The 21,802-nt window shown below is 38.8% G+C and overlaps 1 protein-coding gene across 2 annotated transcripts in view; it reads right to left on the bottom strand.

Annotated features, from left to right (window-relative positions):
• Positions 1-21,802, bottom strand: part of ugp2b (UDP-glucose pyrophosphorylase 2b) — an 83,251-nt gene that overhangs the window by 17,186 nt on the left and 44,263 nt on the right. For both annotated transcript variants that reach the window (XM_061966370.1, XM_061966364.2), the window contains exon 4: positions 7,373-7,558. In XM_061966370.1, the coding sequence (XP_061822354.1) occupies positions 7,373-7,558 (186 nt within the window). The remainder of the gene's footprint in view (positions 1-7,372; positions 7,559-21,802) is intronic.

Genomic DNA, 21,802 nt, shown 5'->3' with positions numbered 1-21,802 from the left:
AAACGCACAAATCACGTCAGCTCTTTCTTCCCATATTTGTCAGTAGCTTAAGGAAAAACACTTTTTTTTAGGTACATCACTTAGGTCTGAAGATTTTGTTCAGAATATACTTTGCTCAAACTGAAGCAAACCTTTTTAAATGCCAGAACAAAATGAGCACATCCTGAAAAAGAGCTATTACCACACTGCAAAAAGTCAGTGTTCAAAAACAAGAAAAGAAAAATACAAAAATTAGGGGTATTTTATTTGAACTAAGCAAAATTATCTGCCAATGGAACAAGAAAATTCGGCTTGTCAAGACTTTCCAAAACAAGTAAAATTAGCTAATCTCAATGAACCCAAAAATACCTTAAAATAAGTATATTCTCACTAATAACAAGTGCACTTTTCTTGGTAGAAAAAAAAGAGACCTTTTTGCTCAATATGTTGAAAAATATTCTTAAATTAAGTAAATGCTAGTGCCATTATCTTGACATAATGATTTGCGCTCGGCGTCATGATTTTTTTTTTCATGCTTGAAATAAATGATTATTTAAAAAAAGTAGTTTTATACTTGTGAGTGTTGATGACACAGCTTTGCAACACTTGATATTCTAGTTTCAAGCATGTTTTACTCAATATAGGTCATAAAATCTCAGCAACAAGCTGTAATATCTTACTGAGATCATTTAGGACCAAAACACTTAAAACAAGTAAAACACTAACATAAAATCTGCTTAGTGAGAAGAATAATCTTATCAGACAGAAAATAAACAAATATCACCCTTATTCATACTTGCCAACCTTCCCGGATTTTCCGGGAGACTCCCGAAATTCAGCGCCTCTCCCGAAAACCCCCCGGGACAAATTTTCTCCCGAAAATCTCCCGAAATTCAGGCGGACCTGAGTGACGTATCGACAGCCTGTTTTCACGTCCGCTTTCCCACAATATAAACAGCGTGCCTGCCCAATCACGTTATAACTGTAGAATGATCGAGGGCGAGTTCTTGGTTTCTTATGTGGGTTCATTGTTAGGCAGTTTCATTAACGTCCTCCCAGCGCGGTAACAACACACAACAACAGCAGTCACGTTTTCGTCTACCGTAAAGCAGTTCGTCTGCCGTAAACAGCAATGTTGTGACACTCTTCAACAGGGCAATACTGCCATCTACTGTACATGCATATGTGACAATAACATCTAGGGCTTCTAGAGAGTGCAGTGCACAACTGCGCACACAACAAGGAGACGAAGCAGAATGCATCATCAGAGAGGGTGTTCAGCATGGTTAGAAAAATAGTGACAGAATAGAACAAGGATGGACAATTCAACCCTTAACTCAACAATGAGTAGATGAGTGTTATGTGTGTGTATGTGTAAATAAGTGAACACTGAAATTCAAGTATTTATTTTATTTATATATATATATATATATATATATATATATATATATAGCTAGAATTCACTGAAAGTCAAGTATTTCTTATATATATATATGAAATACTTGACTTGGTGAATTCTAGCTGTAAATATACTCCTCCCCTCTTAACCACGCCCCCGACCACGCCCCCGCCTCCCGAAATCGGAGGTCTCAAGGTTGGCAAGTATGCTTATTTGAGATATTTAATCTTACTTAGATTTCAGTTTTTGCAGTGCAGGAGTGTACTGATCAGCTTGCATCTAAAAATGACAGCCAGTCAACATCTAAATGTCCTCCAGTAAGCACACAAGGATTCATTTGTTCCATTTCGGTCAAAAAGATTAACATGCTAGGCTATAGGCTTATAGGAGCTAGCAGCTACACAACAGCTAAGCACACAATAGCACAAAAGCTAGACATACGTAATAATAACAATATTGCAGCGTACAAAACAACACATTTGTCAGTATAAACAAGTATCAAATAATTATAGTTGCATATCACTTACACATACAGTCTCCAAGGGAGAATCAGAAAGTATCCAGTAACAAATGGGTCCTGCACCATGAGCTTAACTTAATTAACTATTGTGGCAATTAGGTGTCGAAAAAACAAAACAAAACATTTTGTAAACATAAAAACAGTATATGTCTATTCCAGACTGTTAAACAAATAGGTTATTGTTTTTCATCCCTACCATTGTACTCTGTTTGACTCATTTCACTTGATAATACCTTTTCTAGCATTCCACACTACTAAATAATAAACGTATGTATGGTTCCTGCTGATATTGTATCAGAAGTGAAAAGGTGTTATTGGGGTTACCCTAACTTTTATTCTAAGAGGCTACTTTGTTTATTCACTTCGTGGCAGAACAATATACTATTCTGTTCACACTTAAAACTGGTATTTATTAAAAGTATTTGGGTTTTTACTTATTTTCAAAAACCTTCCTTTGTGAAAATGAACTAAAAGTGCTATTTCAATATATTTGTAAATGCAACGTAAGTTGCTTCTCAATTATTTTCTGTTACGCCCCGCCAGGAAGAAAAAAACATTTTGCGCCTCCTCCCCATTATTTGTCCATAAAATAGTTGTAAGTACACCTCTGCATAACATTGTATACTTAACATTAAATAAAACAAAAAAAGAAAGAAATATAGATCAACTTACAACAAAAAAATAACTTTATTAACATTGTTTTTTAATCTGTAACAAAAAAGATTTATAGGGCATCAATTTTCCTTAAATCAAAAAGAAAATTAAATCCTAAATTTTTTGACCGACTTGAACCATTCAATACTGAAAAATAAAACTTAATAAAAACTCCAAAAAATTATATTAAATTCAAATTGATCAGCGGCATTAACTCAGGAGCACAATATATCAAAAACAATATGTGCTGATTTGCTTTTTTAATCAAAATAAGTAATTAAGAGGTTTGTACCAATTCGTGACACTTCCGTTTGGTTTGTTCGGTGCGCCCGCCACGTTCCAGCGCCTCATGGACCGAGTGCTGCGCCCCCACGCGGCATACCTGGATGATGTCATCATCCAGAGTAGCGGCTGGGAAGAGCACATGCGGCGGGTGGGGGCGGTGCTCGAGGGCCTGAGGCGGGCGGGGCTCACTGCCAACACGGCGAAGTGCGCAGTTGGCCGGAGGGAGGTACAGTATCTGGGGTACCACTTGGGAGGGGGGCAGGTGCGGCCGCAAGTAGACAAGACAGCGGCGATCGCAGCCTGTCCACCCCCCAAGACAAAAAAAGAGGTGAGGCAGTTTTTGGGACTGGCGGGATATTACCGCCGATTTATTCCCAGGTTCGCGGACTTGACCAGTCCACTGACTGACCTCACCCGAAAGGGTGCTCCAGATCTGGTCCAGTGGACGGAGCAGTGCCAGCGGGTGTTTGAGAAGGTAAAAACAGCACTCTCCGAGGAGCCGGTACTGCACATGCCTAACTTTACCATCCCTTTCTGTCTGCAGGCGGACGCGTCGGGCCGGGGACCGGGGGCGGTGCTGTCCCAGCGGGTGGAGGGCGTCGACCGCCCCGTGCTGTACATCATCAGGAAACTCTCGTATCGGGAGGCGAGGTACATCATGGTGGAGAGGGAGTGCCTTGCCATCCGGTGGGCAGCCGGGGCCCTCCGCTACTACCTGTTGGGGCACGCCTTCAGTCTCTGCTCGGACCACAAACCGCTCCAGCGCATGAAGGACGCCAACGCGCGGATCACCCGGTGGTACCTTGCGTTGCAGCCCTACAACCAAATTTTCCGTTTGTGTCCACAACCTTCTACTATCCAGGTGAGAGGTATAATTTAAAATTATAGAATGAACTTTCGCCAGTTTAGAGGCAAAGCTGAATATGTCAATATAGCAGTATAAGCTAGTTAGCTTTCTGTACCAATGTGCCGCTAAAAATACTTTGTCTGCGTTAGCGCTTATAAGTGCAATACCGCCAATACTTGGTTAATATTTTAGAGGGCTTTGTGGGCAGACTAAAGGAGCTTTCATTGACTTTTGCTAACGTTTATGTACCACCTCGAACGCATGAAAACATAAGGGTACTTATCTTACTTACATAAGGATTGTGAATGATAGGCAACATTCCAGAAATAGTGAAGTTCCCTTTTAAGATATTTAGTTTTTTTCTTTTAAGGATGAAAGAGATTGTGTTGCCATTCATTAACCAGGTGCCAAGACATGACACACCTTTGGAATTAGGTATACTGTCAGTTCAGGAGGTATTCATACGTGCTACACAATACAACGCAAACACAATTAAAGAAGATTTAATCATTGTTGACACTGGCTGTATGGACAGCTCTTACGCAGAAGAAGGCGAGGCAGTCACTACCTTTTTAATGCTTCAGTCCACAGTTCAGTGAAACTACCCTTATAGTGTGTGCTGCTGTTGTGTAACCTTGTAGGTGATAGCTCCTCATTGGTGATTGAGTGAAGCTTGCAGCGGGATGGCACTATTCCACCGATTACATTAATTAGTCCAAAATAGGATGATGTGTGTGTGCGTTCGTGTGAATCGGCTCTATTTTCTGTCCAAACAGGTAAGTTATGGACAGGAGGTAAAGTGAGCAGAACTGAAGCGCAGTGATAGGGACACAAGAGAGCAGTGTGCCGGGAGGAGGGCAGAGTCCCGCAGGGCACTTTGGAATTGAAACCTCACTCCCTCTCGCGCACACGCACACACACACACACACACACACACACACACACACACACACACACACACACACACACACACACTCAGTATATTAGACAGTTAGACACAGTATTAAATGAAACCCACACGACTGTACACATTAACTGGGGCTTCACCAGATTGAAAAGCAACAGAATCAGAGGATTGCTTATCCTGGCAATGAGGGACATGTCAAGTTAAAGATGCACGACGGATAGAATACACTTTCTTGACACACTCCTCATGCAGCACACTGCCTCCACTGTTTCTTTGCACAACCAACATGTGTGTCAGTGTGTCTCCATAACTATTACCTCTATAGCTCCACTAGGACATCTAATTGGACCTCACTGTGTTGGCCCATTATAATGTACCGGCTACCGAATAATTGTCTTAATTCCTGTATGTCTTTAAATGACACACATGCTATTTGGTTTGCTAAGTGTGTTATTTCTGCTAGCAAATACTCATTTATACACCCTAGGGCTATATATATATATATATATATATATATATATATATATATATATATATATATATATATATATATATATGTGTATTATTAATTTAAACATATTTTTTTAAATTATATAATTTTATGGATTCATACATTTTTGTATGGTAAAAACTATTGTATATATATATATATATATATTGTATATACATATATATATATACATATATTGTATATATATATATATATATATATATATATATATATATATATATATATATATATATATATATATATATATATATATATATATATATACAATAGTTTTTACCATACAAAAATGTATGAATCCATAAAATTATATAATAAAAAAAAAAAATTAAATTAATAATACATATATATATATATATACACACACACAAATATTTATATATATATTGTTACATATACAATAATAGTTTAGTTTTTTTAATATATATATATATATATATATATACACACACACACACAAATATAGATATGTATATATATATATATTTCTTTTTTATGTCTTTTTCTTTTATGGCTTAATGCATTTTTGTTTAATAAAAAGAAGTGTACCTTATTTTTGGGACTATAAGTCGCAGTTTTTTTTCATAGTTTGGCCGGGGTTGCGACTTATACTCAGGAGCGACTTATGTGTGAAATTATTAACACTTTACCGTAAAATATCAAATAATATTATTTAGCTCATTCACATAAGAGACTAGACGCATAAGATTTCATGGGATTTAGCGATTAGGAGTGACAGATTGTTTGGTAAACGTATAGCATGTTCTATATGTCATAGTTATTTGAATGACTTTTACCATAATATGTTACGTTAACATACCAGGCACGTTCTCAGTTGGTTATTTATCCATCCATCCATTTTCTACCGCTTATTCCCTTCGGGGTCGCGGGGGCGCTGGAGCCTATCTCAGCTACAATCGGGCGAAAGGCGGGGTACACCCTGGACAAGTCGCTTTATGCGTCATATAACGTACACTAATTCAGCCTGTTGTTCACTATTCTTTATTTATTTTAAATTGCTTTTCAAATGTCTATTCTTGGTGTTGGGTTTTATCAAATAAATTTCCCCCAAAAATGCGACTTATACTCCAGTGCGACTTATACATGTTTTTCCTCTTCTTTATTATGCATTTTCGGCCGGTGCGACTTATACTCCGGAGCGACTTATACTCCGAAAAATACGGTATATGCATGTATATTGCAACAGGCTGTATAAATGAGTATTTGCTGGCAGAGTAACAATGCACTTTGCAAAACAACTTTCTCATAAATACATTTAATTAAAAATATTCATTCATTTTTTAGTAAAAATTTTTTTTTTTTAAGTATAATGTATGTACACTACATGATTTGAGGGACACGCTGTATAAACTAGTATTTGCGAGCAAAGATAACAATTCACTTAGCAAAAGTAATTTCTCATATATACATTTTTTTAAATACACATTGTTTTATTATATTTGTGTATTACTATTTTTAGTAAAATACAATTAAAAAGATGATAAAATATGGGTGTTTTTATTATTTGTAAATTTTAAAAATATATATATTAGTTATTCTATTATTTCTATCTATTAACTACACGTTTAAATACGTACTTTCTTTGAAATAATTGTATAATACAGTGTACGCTTCCCCCCCTGTGGGTCTAGACTTTAGAGACATCCTATAGAGTAAAAGACGCCAAGAGATCAAAAAAATCCCAGCATAGCACCGTCGATCACATGACCTCAGCATAGCTCCATGGATCATGTGACGCAGGAGTAACACCTCCAATAGATGGCTGCAGCTATAATAAATCACATCATGCAATTTTAAATGAAGATGCTGTGACCATGACTATCATGCAAGCATGGCTATCATCATCATTGTTGCACATTTTGGGTGACAGCAAACATTTGAAATATGAGCTTGTAACAAGCGGCCCTGGATTCCAACCAATCTTTGGAAACAACTTGCAACGTAGACACACAAATGAAACATAACTTTGTGTTCGTCCAAGTCAGCAATGTGTCTGTGTAACGTAATGTGTTCCAGACACCAGCATACACGGAGGCAGGCGAGCATGAAGTGAAAACACACTAACACGAGAGCATCCAAGCCCAAAGTACATAGAGGTAATGTTGCCATGACATCACATCCTGCCAGGCCCACTATGATGTCACAGCTGGATCAACAATCTTGGTGAGCTTGTTTGCTCTCCGCCTTCCAGTTAGACACTTTGATGAGCATGATTCAGCCTTTCCAAGTGAGTCTATTACGACTTTGTTTACCTCGATCTGCTGCACCGTTAGGTCCAGGAAGGTGTTCTCGTTGCGGACGCTGATCAGGCTCTTGGGGCCCTTGCAGCCCATGCTGGTACCGAGGCCTCCGTTCAGCTTCACCACCACTAGTTTGTTCAGGTTGTGGGCTACGCCCTCCGGGAGGCCCCGCACTTCAATCTTGTCGTAGGGTTGGATCTGGACACAGGCAAATATATTCCATAACAACACAAGTCTTGCTCGTTTGTCTTTAGTGCAGCTGTGGGTGGGTGACAAGAATACAACAGTGGATAGCAAAAGTAATCCCCTCCAGTTCAAAAACTATATTCATTTCTTAAAAATATAATTACTAGAGATGTCCGATAATGGCTTTTTTGCCGATATCCGATATTGTCCAACTCTTAATTACCGATTCCGATATCAACCGATACCGATATATACAGTCGTGGAATTAACACATTATTATGCCTAATTTTGTTGTGATGCCCCGCTGGATGCATTAAACAATGTAACAAGGATTTCCAAAATAAATCAACTCAAGTTATGGAAAAAAAAACAAAGTAATATCTACAAATACATCGATTAAATAAACAAAAAAAAAAAAAAAAGAAGGAAATAATAATACATTAATAATAATAATAATCAGAAATAAAATAAAATATATATATATATATATATACACATACATACATACATACATACATACATACTAGAGATGCGCGGATAGGCAATTATTTCATCCGCAACCGCATCAGAAAGTCGTCAACCATCCGCCATCCACCCAATGTAACATTTGATCAGAACCGCACCCGCCCGCCATCCGCCCGCACCCGCCCGTTGTTATATATCTAATATAGACAATGCAAGGCATTAGTGAGGTTATAAAGCTTTTGCCTGTTAAAGAAAGGAGACTGATCCAATGCAGTATAGACATTCGCGTGCCACGCTGTCACGACCCAGACGCACACCAGTGCGCAATCATATGGGAGCCGCGCTGAGCGCACCTCCAAGCGCGTCTCGCTGCCGGCGACGGCCGGGTATGGGCCCAACGCTCCAGCGCCATCCATTTTCAGGGCTAGTTGATTCGGCAGGTGGGTTGTTACACACTCCTTAGCGGGTTCCGACGTCCATGGCCACCGTCCTGCTGTCTATATCAACCAGGGTGAGCCCCACCCCTTTCGTGAGCGCACTGCGCGCGGAGTGACCCCTGTTACGCGCCCCCGGCCACGGGGGTGGCGGGCAGGTAAGCTGCGCGGGCGGAGCGCGCGGAGTGACCCCTGTTACGAGCCCCCGGCCACGGGGGTGGCGGGCAGGTAAGCTGCTTACCTGCTGCGCGTGACGCCGGCCGCGGCGAAGGCGGACGAGGCGGGGTGTCGGTGCGGTGGGCGCGGTGGTGACCCTGGACGTGCGTTGGGCCCTTCTCGCGGATCGCCTCAGCTACGGCTCCCGGTGGGGCCCTCTCGGGGGAAGGGGCCTCGGTCCCGGACCCCGGCGAGGCGTCGGGGGCCTTCTCCGCTCCGTAAAAGTGTGCATCTCTTTTTTTTTTTTTCTTCTGTTGTGGCATATGCTGCAGGTGCCTGCTCGTTTTTCGTATGTGGGTAACAACATTTAACTATGTATATATATTTCCCAATTGGTTTAACTGCCACCCGCCTGAATCTATTTAAAATCAATTTTTTTTTTATTTCAACCGCCCGACCCGACCCGCGGATAAAATCTAATTTTTTTAAATTTCATCCGCCCGATCCGCGGATAATCCGCGGACTCCGCGGTTGTGCCCGCAAACCGCGCATCTCTAATACATACATATACACATATAGGGAGTAATCCCTTTTTTTTTTTTTTTCTTGTAGTACAATCGCTAATTCGAAAAATTAAAGTCAGGTTTATGGGGCGTAACATAGTTGACCCAATTTTCCCAGTATGAAGTAAATTTCTCCAATTTATAATTAATAAAGGCAGTTATCTTCTCCATTTTATATATGTCCATTGTTGTTTATTTTTTGTTGTTGTTTCTTTCTTTTCTTGGGGGGGGGTGTGTATGGATGGGATATAAACAAAAATATTTTGACATTTAGGACAGACAATAAATATATGATTTATGTGAATATGATGTAATGGATAGGAATGTCTGATGCTGGATGTCAATAAAAATAAAATACAAATAAAATAAAAAGTTATGGAAAAAAATGCCAACATGGCACTGCCATATTTATTATTGAAGTCACAAAGTGCATTATTTTTTTTAACATGCCTCAAAACAGCAGCTTGGAATTTGGGACATGCTCTCCCTGAGAGAGCATGAGGAGGTTGAGGTGCGGGGTTTAGGGGTAGGGGGTAGCGGGGGTGTATATTGTAGCGTCCCGGAAGAGTTAGTGCTGCAAGGGGTTCTGGGTATTTGTTCTGTTGTGTTTATGTTGTGTTACGGTGCGGATGTTCTCCCTAAATGTGTTTGTCATTCTTGTTTGGTGTGGGTTCACAGTGTGGCGCATATTTGTAACAGTATTAAAGTTGTTTGTACGGCCACCCTCAGTGTGACCTGTATGGCTGTTGAGCAAGTATGCCTTGCATTCACTTGTGTGTGTGAAAAGCCGTAGATATTATGTGATTGGGCCGCCACGCAAAGGCAGTGCCTTTTAAGGTTTATTGGCGCTCTGTACTTCTCCCAACGTCCGTGTACACAGCGGCGTTTTAAAAAGTCATAAATTTAACTTTTGAAACCAATACCGATCATTTCTGATATTACATTTTAAAGCATTTATCGGCCGATAATATCGGCAGTTCGATATTATCGGACATCTCTAATAATTACCGTAAATTCCGGACTATAAGCCGCTACTTTTTTCCAACACGTTCAACCCTGCAGCTTATAAAACAGCACGGCTAATTTACAAATCTTTCTTCGCTTTCGGCCATGATGCAAATAGTTTCCAAAAAACAAACAAGTAAATACACTTTGTTAATGTTTTTGCTGTGACGCCATCTTTTGGACCAGTTCGCTCCTTTAACTAGAAGTAGAAGTGATGTTTTGTCTTCTAGCTGTCCATAGCGTTACTACTTGTATGGATTCTTCATTCATCACTCCAAGCAACGTTTGTAAATTCTACAATATAACTAACACTATTCTTACTTACTCAACCGTCCCATGTGTGATGTCTGTAGGACTGTTTTTATACGTATTTGTACATGCTATCGTAATGTCATTAGCATTAGCTAATATGCTCACACGTTTGTAAGTTAATAATACTAACACGGGCACTTAATGGCATTCTTTTTGTTTCAGTTTCACAAATTCCTCAGTAAATTCACCAAAACGTCTTCGTGGAGTTATTGAGTCTGTTTAGCTGATTGGAGAGCTAGCTTCTGCAGCTTGTGGGTCCATGACGATGACTTCTGTTTTGTTTGATCAGCCGTTTTACTGCCGTGTTACAGACACCGTTTGGAAACAATTCAAAGTATGTAAATAAACATTTATGAAAATCTTTCCTCATTTCACAACGTATATATATATATGCTGCTTGCTGGTATAAATTATTAGAAAAAAAATTGTGGGTGTGGTTTATATACCGCTGTGCTTTGTAGTCCAGAAAATACGGTAACTGAAAATGAAAAAAAGATAAATCTGCAAGAAAAAACCTGTATTTTTCAGATAAACAAATGTAAATAAAATGAAAATGTTTCCAGGGTTTCCCCCAGATTGCCAAGATGCCTGTAGCGGTGGGGGCGTGGCTAAGAGTGTGGTCAATATGACATCATCAAATAGTTTGTATAATCTGTAATGATGCATATATTTTCTCTAAAAAGGCCAAAAAAATAATTTTTTAATAATTTTTTAAATAAATAGTATATTTAAAAAAACAATTGAGTTATTATTAATAAGTAATAACATATATCTATATAATATCATGAAACAAGCTTGGCACACCTATGACTTGTTTACATTGTGATTATAGAGTATTGTGTGTAGAATTTGGAGGTCCATTTTGGAATAAGGCTGTAGCAAAACAAAATGTGGAAAAAGTGAAGCGGACACTGTGATATATGCTATATATATACAAATACTTTCCGTATGCACTGCATGTTCATGAATTATTCACGGTTACAGGCAGCCATCTGAGGGCAGCCATAACTACGATGTGGCCCTCAGTCAAAAGGAGTTTGACCCCCGTGCTGAAGGCTTTTAGTGTTGCGCGTGTATACAGACGTTTTTTTCAATTTTCCTAACGTTGTAGTTCTTTTCTCCCCCAGTTTTCCAGTTACTTCCCCATATCTCCACATGATACTATGGACTGATTAATAGTATTTTGTAATTTTGCATTTTCGCTAAGCTACAAGGATTTACAACAGGAAGATTTAGTTCCAACATTCACCATTTCCACCACACAATATTTGCACCGCATTTTTCGGATTATAAATCGCTCCGGAGTATAAATCGCACCGGCCGAAAATGCATAATAAAGAAGGAAAAATATATATATAAGTCGCACTAGAGCAGGGGTCGGCAACCCAAAATGTTGAAAGAGCCATATTGGACCAAAAATACAAAAACAAATCTGTCTGGAGACGCAAAAAATTAAAAGCCTTATTACATACAGATAGTGTGTCATGAGATATAAATTGAATTAAGATGACTTATAGGAAACTAAATGACCTCAAATATACCTACAGATGAGGCATAATGATGCAATATGTACATATAGCTAGCCTAAATAGCATGTTAGCATCGATTAGCTTGCAGTCATGCAGTGACCAAATATGTCTGATTAGCACTCCACATAAGTCAATAACATCAACAAAACTCACCTTTGTGCATTCATGCACAACGTTAAAAGTTTGGTGGACAAAATGAGACAGAAAAAGAAGTGGCATAAAACACGTCCTCGAAAGTCGGAGAAAGTTATACATGTAAAGGTGAGTTCAAGGACCGCCAAAATTAGTAGGACAAAACGGCGTTCGCCAAATACTCGAATCAGTGAAGCATGTTTAATATAAACAGTGTGCTTTATAACAATTAGGGAGGTTTGTGTCATGTTTGTCCTCCTACAGAAATCCTATTAAAACAAAAAATATATTTTTTTCCCCCTCATCTTTTTCCATTTTTCATACATTTTTGAAAAAGCTCCAGAGCCGCGGGTTGCCGACCCCTGCACTAGAGTATAAGTCGCATTTTTTGTGGAAATTTATTTGATAAAATCCAACACCAAGAATAGACATTTGAAAGGCAATTTAAAATAAATAAAGGAAGTACCGTATTTTTCGGAGTATAAGTCGCTCCTGAGTATAAGTCCCACCGGCCGAAAATGCATAATAAAGAAGGAAAAAAACATATATAAATCGCACTGAAGTATAAGTCGCATTTTTGGGGGAAATTTATTTGATAAAACCCAACACCAAGAATAGACATTTGAAAGGCAATTCAAAATAAATAAAGAATAGTGAACAACAGGCTGAATAAGTGTACGTTATATGAGGCATAAATAACCAACTGAGAACGTGCCTGGTATGTTAACGTAACATATTATGGTAAGAGTCATTCAAATAACTATAACATAGAACATGCTATACGTTTACCAAACAATCTGTCACTCCTAATCGCTAAATCCCATGAAATCTTATACGTCTAGTCTCTTACGTGAATGAGCTAAATAATATTATTTGATATTTTACGGTAATGTGTTAATAATTTCACACATAAGTCGCTCCTGAGTATAAGTCGCACCCCCGGCCAAACTATGAAAAAACCTGCGACTTATAGTCCAAAAAATACGGTACATTAAGATATTTTTTACAGTAAAATTCTGAAGTCAAGGATTGGAATTAAACTCATGGCAAACCACAACAGACTCGACGTACACACTTCCTGCACTTAATGAGACGCGTGAAAGACAATGGTTACCGTAGCGGACGTGCATGCACACAACATTAATCACACTTATACAGGATGGACGAGTCAAAATCCAGAGGCGTTTAAAGTGACAAACAGCCATGGAGTCTAATTTCACTTCAGTCAGGATTCCCGTCCGCTCTGTTGCTGGTTTAGCAGGATGGTCATGTTTGTCCGAATAAAACATTATCAGCTGCAGGCAACAGTGAAGGAGGATGTCTGTATTTATGTATTATAATTATAAATGGTGACAAATGCATATTGTAACGTTAAAGGGGAACATTATCACCAGACCTATGTAAGCGTCAATATATACCTTGATGTTGCAGAAAAAAGACCATATATTTTTTTAACCGATTTCCGAACTCTAAATGGGTGAATTTTGGCGAATTAAACGCCTTTCTAATATTCGCTCTCGGAGCGATGACGTCACAATGTGACGTCGCATCGGGAAGCAATCCGCCATTTTCTCAAACACCGAGTCAAATCAGCTCTGTTATTTTCCGTTTTTTCGACTGTTTTCCGTACCTTGGAGACATCATGCCTCGTCGGTGTGTTGTCGGAGGGTGTAACAACACGAACAGGGACGTATTCAAGTTGCACCAGTGGCCCAAAGATGCGAAAGTGGCAAGAAATTGGACGTTTGTTCCGCACACTTTACCGACGAAAGCTATGCTACGACAGAGATGGCAAGAATGTGTGGATATCCTGCGACACTCAAAGCAGATGCATTTCCAACGATAAAGTCAAAGAAATCTGCCGCCAGACCCCCATTGAATCTGCCGGAGTGTGTGAGCAATTCAGGGACAAAGGACCTCGCTAGCACGGCAAGCAATGGCGGCAGTTTGTTCCCACAGACGAGCGAGCTAAACCCCCTGGATGTCTTGGCTCACACCGTCCCTTATGCCACCGAAGATGATCAAGAGAAGAATATCGACCCTAGCTTCCCTGGCCTGCTGACATGAGGGTATGTCTACAGAATATATTAATTGATGAAAACTGGGCTTTCTGCACTCTCAAAGTGCATGTTGTTGCCAAATGTATTTCATATGCTGTAAACCTAGTTCATAGTTGTTAGTTTCCTTTAATGCCAAACAAACACATACCAATCGTTGGTTAGAAGGCGATCGCCGAATTCGTCCTCGCTTTCTCCCGTGTCGCTGGCTGTCGTGTCGTTTTCGTCGGTTTCGCTTGCATACGGTTCAAACCGATATGGCTCAATAGCTTCAGTTTCTTCTTCAATTTCGTTTTCGCTACCTGCCTCCACACTACAACCATCCGTTTCAATACATGCGTAATCTGTTGAATCGCTGAAATCCGAGTCTGAATCCGAGCTAATGTCGCTATAGCTTGCTGTTCTTTCCACCATGTTTGTTTGTGTTGGCTTCACTATGTGACGTCACAGGAAAAGGGACGGGTGGTTAAAATAGGCACTTTGAAGCTTTTTTTAGGGATATTGCGTGATGGGTAAAATTTTGAAAAAAACTTCGAAAAATATAATAAGCCACTGGGAACTGATTTTTAATGGTTTTAACAATTCTTAAATTGTGATAATGTTCCCCTTTAAACGTGCTGTTGACCTTGCTTCTAACATAGATAGAATACTTTGATTCTCTGAACATGTCAATGAGTGGAAACATTTTCATTGAAGTCAAGTCAAACTAAGGATCTTTTTCCACATTTGAGTTTATTTAAAAGACACATATTTTGTGGCATTCATTAGTAATCACTTATGTGTTTTTGAGGGGAAAAAATTAGTTTTTCAGAAATTTTAGCCATTTGTGAGGTCATATTCACTTAACTCCTCCAGGCCTGCCTTATTGAGGGCAATGTCACAACTATAGCCACCCTCGGAGGGCCACATGTAACAGCAGTGATAGGCAGTAGCAAGCTACATGTAGCTAAGCTACGTAGCTTAACTAAATTTTTCAGTAGCTTAGCTACTCTTTTAACTAGTAGTTTTTCCTGCAGCTTAGCTACTTTTAGAGCCATGTAGCGAGGTAGCTTACATTGAAGCTACAAGCTATAAAGAGAGAAAATGGACTGCGAATCCAGGCCAAAAACAAAATATGGAGAAAATACAACGACCTCAATGAATGAGAACATCCGTACAAACGGAGAAAATCACGATGATTGGTTGGTGTTCGTATGGTGGGTCACAATTGGCTAAGGTTAGGGCGAAACATTACGGACTGGCCAATAAGAGGCAATTTTTTCATCGAAACCAGGAAGCAAAATCATACCAGTCACGCACTTGTGTCACATGACGACGTGGGAGCCAGAGACAGAGGGACGTTTCAAGCTGACCACTCAAAAAAAAAAAACATACTTGAAAATGGCACAGGGATTCTCTCTCGCATATTAGATTTTTCCTTTAGTGATGAAGATGACGTGCAGGAAACCAACAATAATGCATGTCTAATGTACAGTACAGGCCAAAAGTTTGGACACACCTTCTCATTTAATGTGTTTTCTTTATTTTCATGACTATTTACATTGTAGATTGCCACTGAAGGCATGAAAACTATGAATGAACACATGTGGAGTTATGTACTTAACAAAAAAAAGGTGAAATAACTGAAAAACATGTTTTATATTCTAATTTCTTCAAAATAGCCACCCTTTGCTCTGGTTACTGCTTTGCACACTCTTGGCATTCTCTCGATGAGCTTCAAGCACACCTGTGACGTGAAAACCATTTCAGGTGACTACCTCTTGAAGCTCATCGGGAGAATGTCAAAAATGTGCAAGGCAGTAATCAGAGCAAAGGGTGGCTATTTTGAAGAAACTGGAATATAAAACACGTTGTCAGTTATTTCACCTTTTTTTGTTAAGTACATAACTCCACATGTGTTCATTCATAGTTTTGATGCCTTCAGTGACAATCTACAATGTAAATAGTCATGAAAATAAAGAAAACACATTGAATGAGATGTGTCCAAACTTTTGGCCTGTACTGTATGTATACTTGCAGTGTGTATATAAAACATATTATATGTTGTTATGAAGGTGTCTGTTACTACATCATATACATACTTGCAGTGTGTATATAAAACATATTGTTATGAAAGTGTCTGTTTGTGTATGTATATATATATATACACACACACACACTTGCAGTGTGTATATAAAACATACTACATATTGTTATGAAAGTGTCTGTTACTACATTATATATATATATATATATATATATATATATATATATATATACACTTGCAGTGTATGATTTGTACATATTACATATTGTTATGAAGGTTTCTGTTACATAATATATACTTGCAGTGTGTATATTGTACATATTCCATATTGTTATGAAGGTGTCTGTTACTAAATTATATATATACTTGCAGTGTGTATAGTGTACATATTGTTATGAAGGTGTCTGTTACTACATTATATATATACTTGCAGTGTGTATATTGTACATATTACATATTATGAAGGTGTCTGTTACTAAATTATATATATACTTGCAGTGTGTATAGTGTACATATTACATATTGTTATGAAGGTGTTTGTTACTACATTATATATATAATACTTGCAGTGTGTATATAAAACATATTACATATTGTTATGAAGGTGTCAGTTACTACATTATATATATACTTGCAGTGTGTATATTGTACATATTACATATTGTTATGAAGGTGTCTGTTACTAAATTATATATATACTTGCAGTGTGTATAGTGTACATATTACATATTGTTATGAAGGTGTCTGTTACTAAATTATATATATACTTGCAGTGTGTATAGTGTACATATTACATATTGTTATGAAGGTGTTTGTTACTACATTATATACAGGTAAAAGCCAGTAAATTAGAATATTTTGAAAAACTTGATTTATTTCAGTAATTGCATTCAAAAGGTGTAACTTGTACATTATATTTATTCATTGCACACAGACTGATGCATTCAAATGTTTATTTCATGTAATTTTGATGATTTGAAGTGGCAACAAATGAAAATCCAAAATTCTGTGTGTCACAAAATTAGAATATTACTTAAGGCTAATACAAAAAAGGGATTTTTAGAAATGTTGGCCAACTGAAAAGTATGAAAATGAAAAATATGAGCATGTACAATACTCAATACTTGGTTGGAGCTCCTTTTGCCTCAATTACTGCGTTAATGCGGCGTGGCATGGAGTCGATGAGTTTCTGGCACTGCTCAGGTGTTATGAGAGCCCAGGTTGCTCTGATAGTGGCCTTCAACTCTTCTGCGTTTTTGGGTCTGACATTCTGCATCTTCCTTTTCACAATACCCCACAGATTTTCTATGGGGCTAAGGTCAGGGGAGTTGGCGGGCCAATTTAGAACAGAAATACCATGGTCCGTAAACCAGGCACGGGTAGATTTTGCGCTGTGTGCAGGCGCCAAGTCCTGTTGGAACTTGAAATCTCCATCTCCATAGAGCAGGTCAGCAGCAGGAAGCATGAAGTGCTCTAAAACTTGCTGGTAGACGGCTGCGTTGACCCTGGATCTCAGGAAACAGAGTGGACCGACACCAGCAGATGACATGGCACCCCAAACCATCACCCAACCATGCAAATTTTGCATTTCCTTTGGAAATCGAGGTCCCAGAGTATGGAGGAAGACAGGAGAGGCACAGGATCCACGTTGCCTGAAGTCTAGTGTAAAGTTTCCACCATCAGTGATGGTTTGGGGTGCCATGTCATCTGCTGGTGTCGGTCCACTCTGTTTCCTGAGATCCAGGGTCAATGCAGCCGTCTACCAGCAAGTTGTAGAGCACTTCATGCTTCCTGCTGCTGACCTGCTCTATGGAGATGGAGATTTCAAGTTCCAACAGGACTTGGCGCCTGCACACAGCGCAAAATCTACCCGTGCCTGGTTTACGGACCATGGTATTTCTGTTCTAAATTGGCCCGCCAACTCCCCTGACCTTAGCCCCATAGAAAATCTGTGGGGTATTGTGAAAAGGAGGATGCAGAATGCCAGACCCAAAAACGCAGAAGAGTTGAAGGCCACTATCAGAGCAACCTGGGCTCTCATAACACCTGAGCAGTGCCAGAAACTCATCGACTCCATGCCACGCCGCATTAACGCAGTAATTGAGGCAAAAGGAGCTCCAACCAAGTATTGAGTATTGTACATGCTCATATTTTTCATTTTCATACTTTTCAGTTGGCCAACATTTCTAAAAATCCCTTTTTTGTATTAGCCTTAAGTAATATTCTAATTTTGTGACACACGGAATTTTGGATTTTCATTTGTTGCCACTTCAAATCATCAAAATTAAATGAAATAAACATTTGAATGCATCAGTCTGTGTGCAATGAATAAATATAATGTACAAGTTACACCTTTTGAATGCAATTACTGAAATAAATCAAGTTTTTCAAAATATTCTAATTTACTGGCTTTTACCTGTATATAATACTTGCAGTGTGTATATAAAACATTACATATTGTTATGAAAGTGTCTGTTACTACATTATATATATATATATATACTTGCAGTGTATAATTTGTACATATTACATATTGTTATGAAGGTTTCTGTTACATAATATATACTTGCAGTGTGTATATTGTACATATTACATATTGTGATGAAGGTGTCTGTTACTAAATTATATATATACTTGCAGTGTGTATAGTGTACATATTACATATTGTTATGAAGGTGTTTGTTACTAAATTATATATATACTTGCAGTGTGTATAGTGTACATATTACATATTGTTATGAAGGTGTTTGTTACTACATTATATATATAATACTTGCAGTGTGTATATAAAACATATTACATATTGTTATGAAGGTGTCTGTTACTAAATTATATATATACTTGCAGTGTGTATATAAAACGTTGTTGGAGAGTTTTGAAGTTGTTTTAGAGGGCTTTGAAGGCTACAACGATGACTCTCATTAGCCACATCTTCCAATCGTTTAAAAAAAATAATTTATATTCTTTAAACCACCCCCCCCCCCCCCCCCCCAAAAAAAAAAAAGACGTGTGTTCTTGTCTCTCATGATTGAGAACAATAGGCAACATTCCCAAAAAAAGTGCAGTTCCCATTATTGGCAAAGACTACTTCCTGACTATGTATCAGGACATACTGAAATAAATGCATACTTGTAGTGGAAGAAAACCAGATACATCAACTGGATAGTTTATCGTTGTATCCTCAAGCGCCAGGATTCACATGAAAGCACTTGATATAGCTTTTTATAACATTCCACACTACAAGATAGATAAAAAGTATGTATTATTCACGCTGATATGGTTTTGGATCAATATCGGTTTGACATCGGGAAGTGCAAAAGTTGTATCAGCACACTCCATTGTAACTTTAAACTGTTAAAATGTTATAGATTATAGACCTCGGCTCCAATGGAGAAGGAGGCAAAAATGTTCTTTTGAAGTTACGAAGCCCTGAATAATTCACTTGGAAATGTGGAATTCTTTGAGTGTGAGAAAATTTCGACTTGGCTCGCTTGGATGAGAAGAGACACGATGCCACAATCTTGTCCCTCCCGCCTCATTAGCGCGCATTGCTACCATTTTTCACCTCACTAATCTCGGCCTGTGTGCGCCTCTTGCCTAGCGCTCTTCTCGTTATGCAACCTTTAGGCTCCGCCCTCCAAATGAGACGCAGAGTTTGCAACAACAAAACGAGTCGATCACAAGGAGAGGGGGGGTCTGGATGTCGCTGGAGTCACTGGGTGGCAAAGACAGACGAGGCTTTGTGTGTGTGTGTGTGTGTGTGTGTGTGTGTGTGTGTGTGTGTGTGTGTGTGTGTGTGCGCGTAGCAAGATTGCGGGCCACTGAGGAGGTCTTGTACAAGCGCAGCGAGACGGAACCAACATGTCCTCCTCAATAAACAATTTACTGTTCCGCTGATCAACCCAAATTTGATTTGCCAGGCTTTGAAAAATGAATGAGGTTGCAATATTACAGTTAATGGACGCAATTCATGAATAAATAAATGATTAATAAGGCGATTAATGGATTTCAACCCTGATCTGCGTCACCACTTTTCCCAAAGGCCAAGTGGTCATGGATAAAGAGAGTAGTGGCACGATACCATCCATGTCCATCACTTCACTGATAGTAGTCATCAAACTATTCATTATGTAAATTACATTTACAGGACTGAAAATGGCCTCCCAACTTAAAAGTTCAAAACAGTGAAATGCAGTACATCATAGGATATATACACATCACATATATATATATATATATATATATATATATACATACAAACCCCGTTTCCATATGAGTTGGGAAATTGTGTTAGATGTAAATATAAACGGAATACAATGATTTGCAAATCCTTTTCAACCCATATTGAATTGAATGCACTACAAAGACAACATATTTGATGTTCAAACTCATAAACTTTATTTATTTTTTTGCAAATAATAATTAACTTAGAATTTCATGGCTGCAACACGTGCCAAAGTAGTTAGGAAAGGGCATGTTCACCACTGTGTTACATCACCTTTTCTTTTAACAACACTCAATAAACGATTGGGAACTGAGGAAACTAATTGTTGAAGCTTTGAAAGTGGAATTATTTCCCATTCTTGTTTTATGTAGAGCTTCAGTCGTTCAACAGTCCGGGGTCTGCGCTGTCGTATTTTACGCTTCATAATGCGCCACACATTTTCGATGGGAGACAGGTCTGGACTGCAGGCGGGCCAGGAAAGTACCCGCACTCTTTTTTTACGAAGCCACGCTGTTGTAACACGTGCTGAATGTGGCTTGGCATTGTCTTGCTGAAATAAGCAGGGGCGTCCATGAAAAAGATGGCGCTTGGATGGCAGCATATGTTGTTCCAAAACTTGTATGTACCTTTCAGCATTAATGGTGCCTTCACAGATGTGTAAGTTACCCATACCTTGGGCACTAATGCACCCCCATACCATCACACATGCTGGCTTTTGAACTTTGCGTCGATAACTGTCTGGATGGTTCGCTTCCCCATTGGTCTGGATGACACGATGTCGAATATTTCCAAAAACAATTTGAAATGTGGACTCGTCAGACCACAGAACACTTTTCCACTTTGCATGAGTCCATCTTAGATGATCTCGGGCCCAGAGAAGCCGGCGGCGTTTCTGGGTGTTGTTGATAAATGGCTTTCGCTTTGCATAGTAGAGCTTTAACTTGCACTTACAGATGTAGCGACCAACTGTATTTAGTGACAGTGTTTTTTGAAGTGTTTCTGAGCCCATGTGGTGATATCCTTTAGAGATTGATGTCGGTTTTTGATACAGTGCCGTCTGAGGGATCGAAGGTCACGGTCATTCAATGTAGGTTTCCGGCCATGCCGCTTATGTGGAGTGATTTCTCCAGATTCTCTGAACCTTTTGATGATATTATGGACCGTAGATATTGAAATCCCTAAATTTCTTGCAATTGCACTTTGAGAAACGTTGTTCTTAAACTGTTTGACTATTTGCTCACGCAGTTGTGGACAAAGGGGTGTACCTCGCCCCATCCTTTCTTGTGGAAGACTGAGCATTTTTTGGGATGCTGTTTTTATACCCAATCATGGCACAAACCTGTTCCCAATTA

The sequence above is a fragment of the Nerophis lumbriciformis genome, linkage group LG02 (assembly GCF_033978685.3).
Source record: "Nerophis lumbriciformis linkage group LG02, RoL_Nlum_v2.1, whole genome shotgun sequence".
In the NCBI taxonomy this organism is placed as follows: domain Eukaryota; kingdom Metazoa; phylum Chordata; class Actinopteri; order Syngnathiformes; family Syngnathidae; genus Nerophis; species Nerophis lumbriciformis.
Note: the sequence above shows the minus strand (reverse complement) of the source record. Positions and strands in the feature narration are given on the sequence as shown.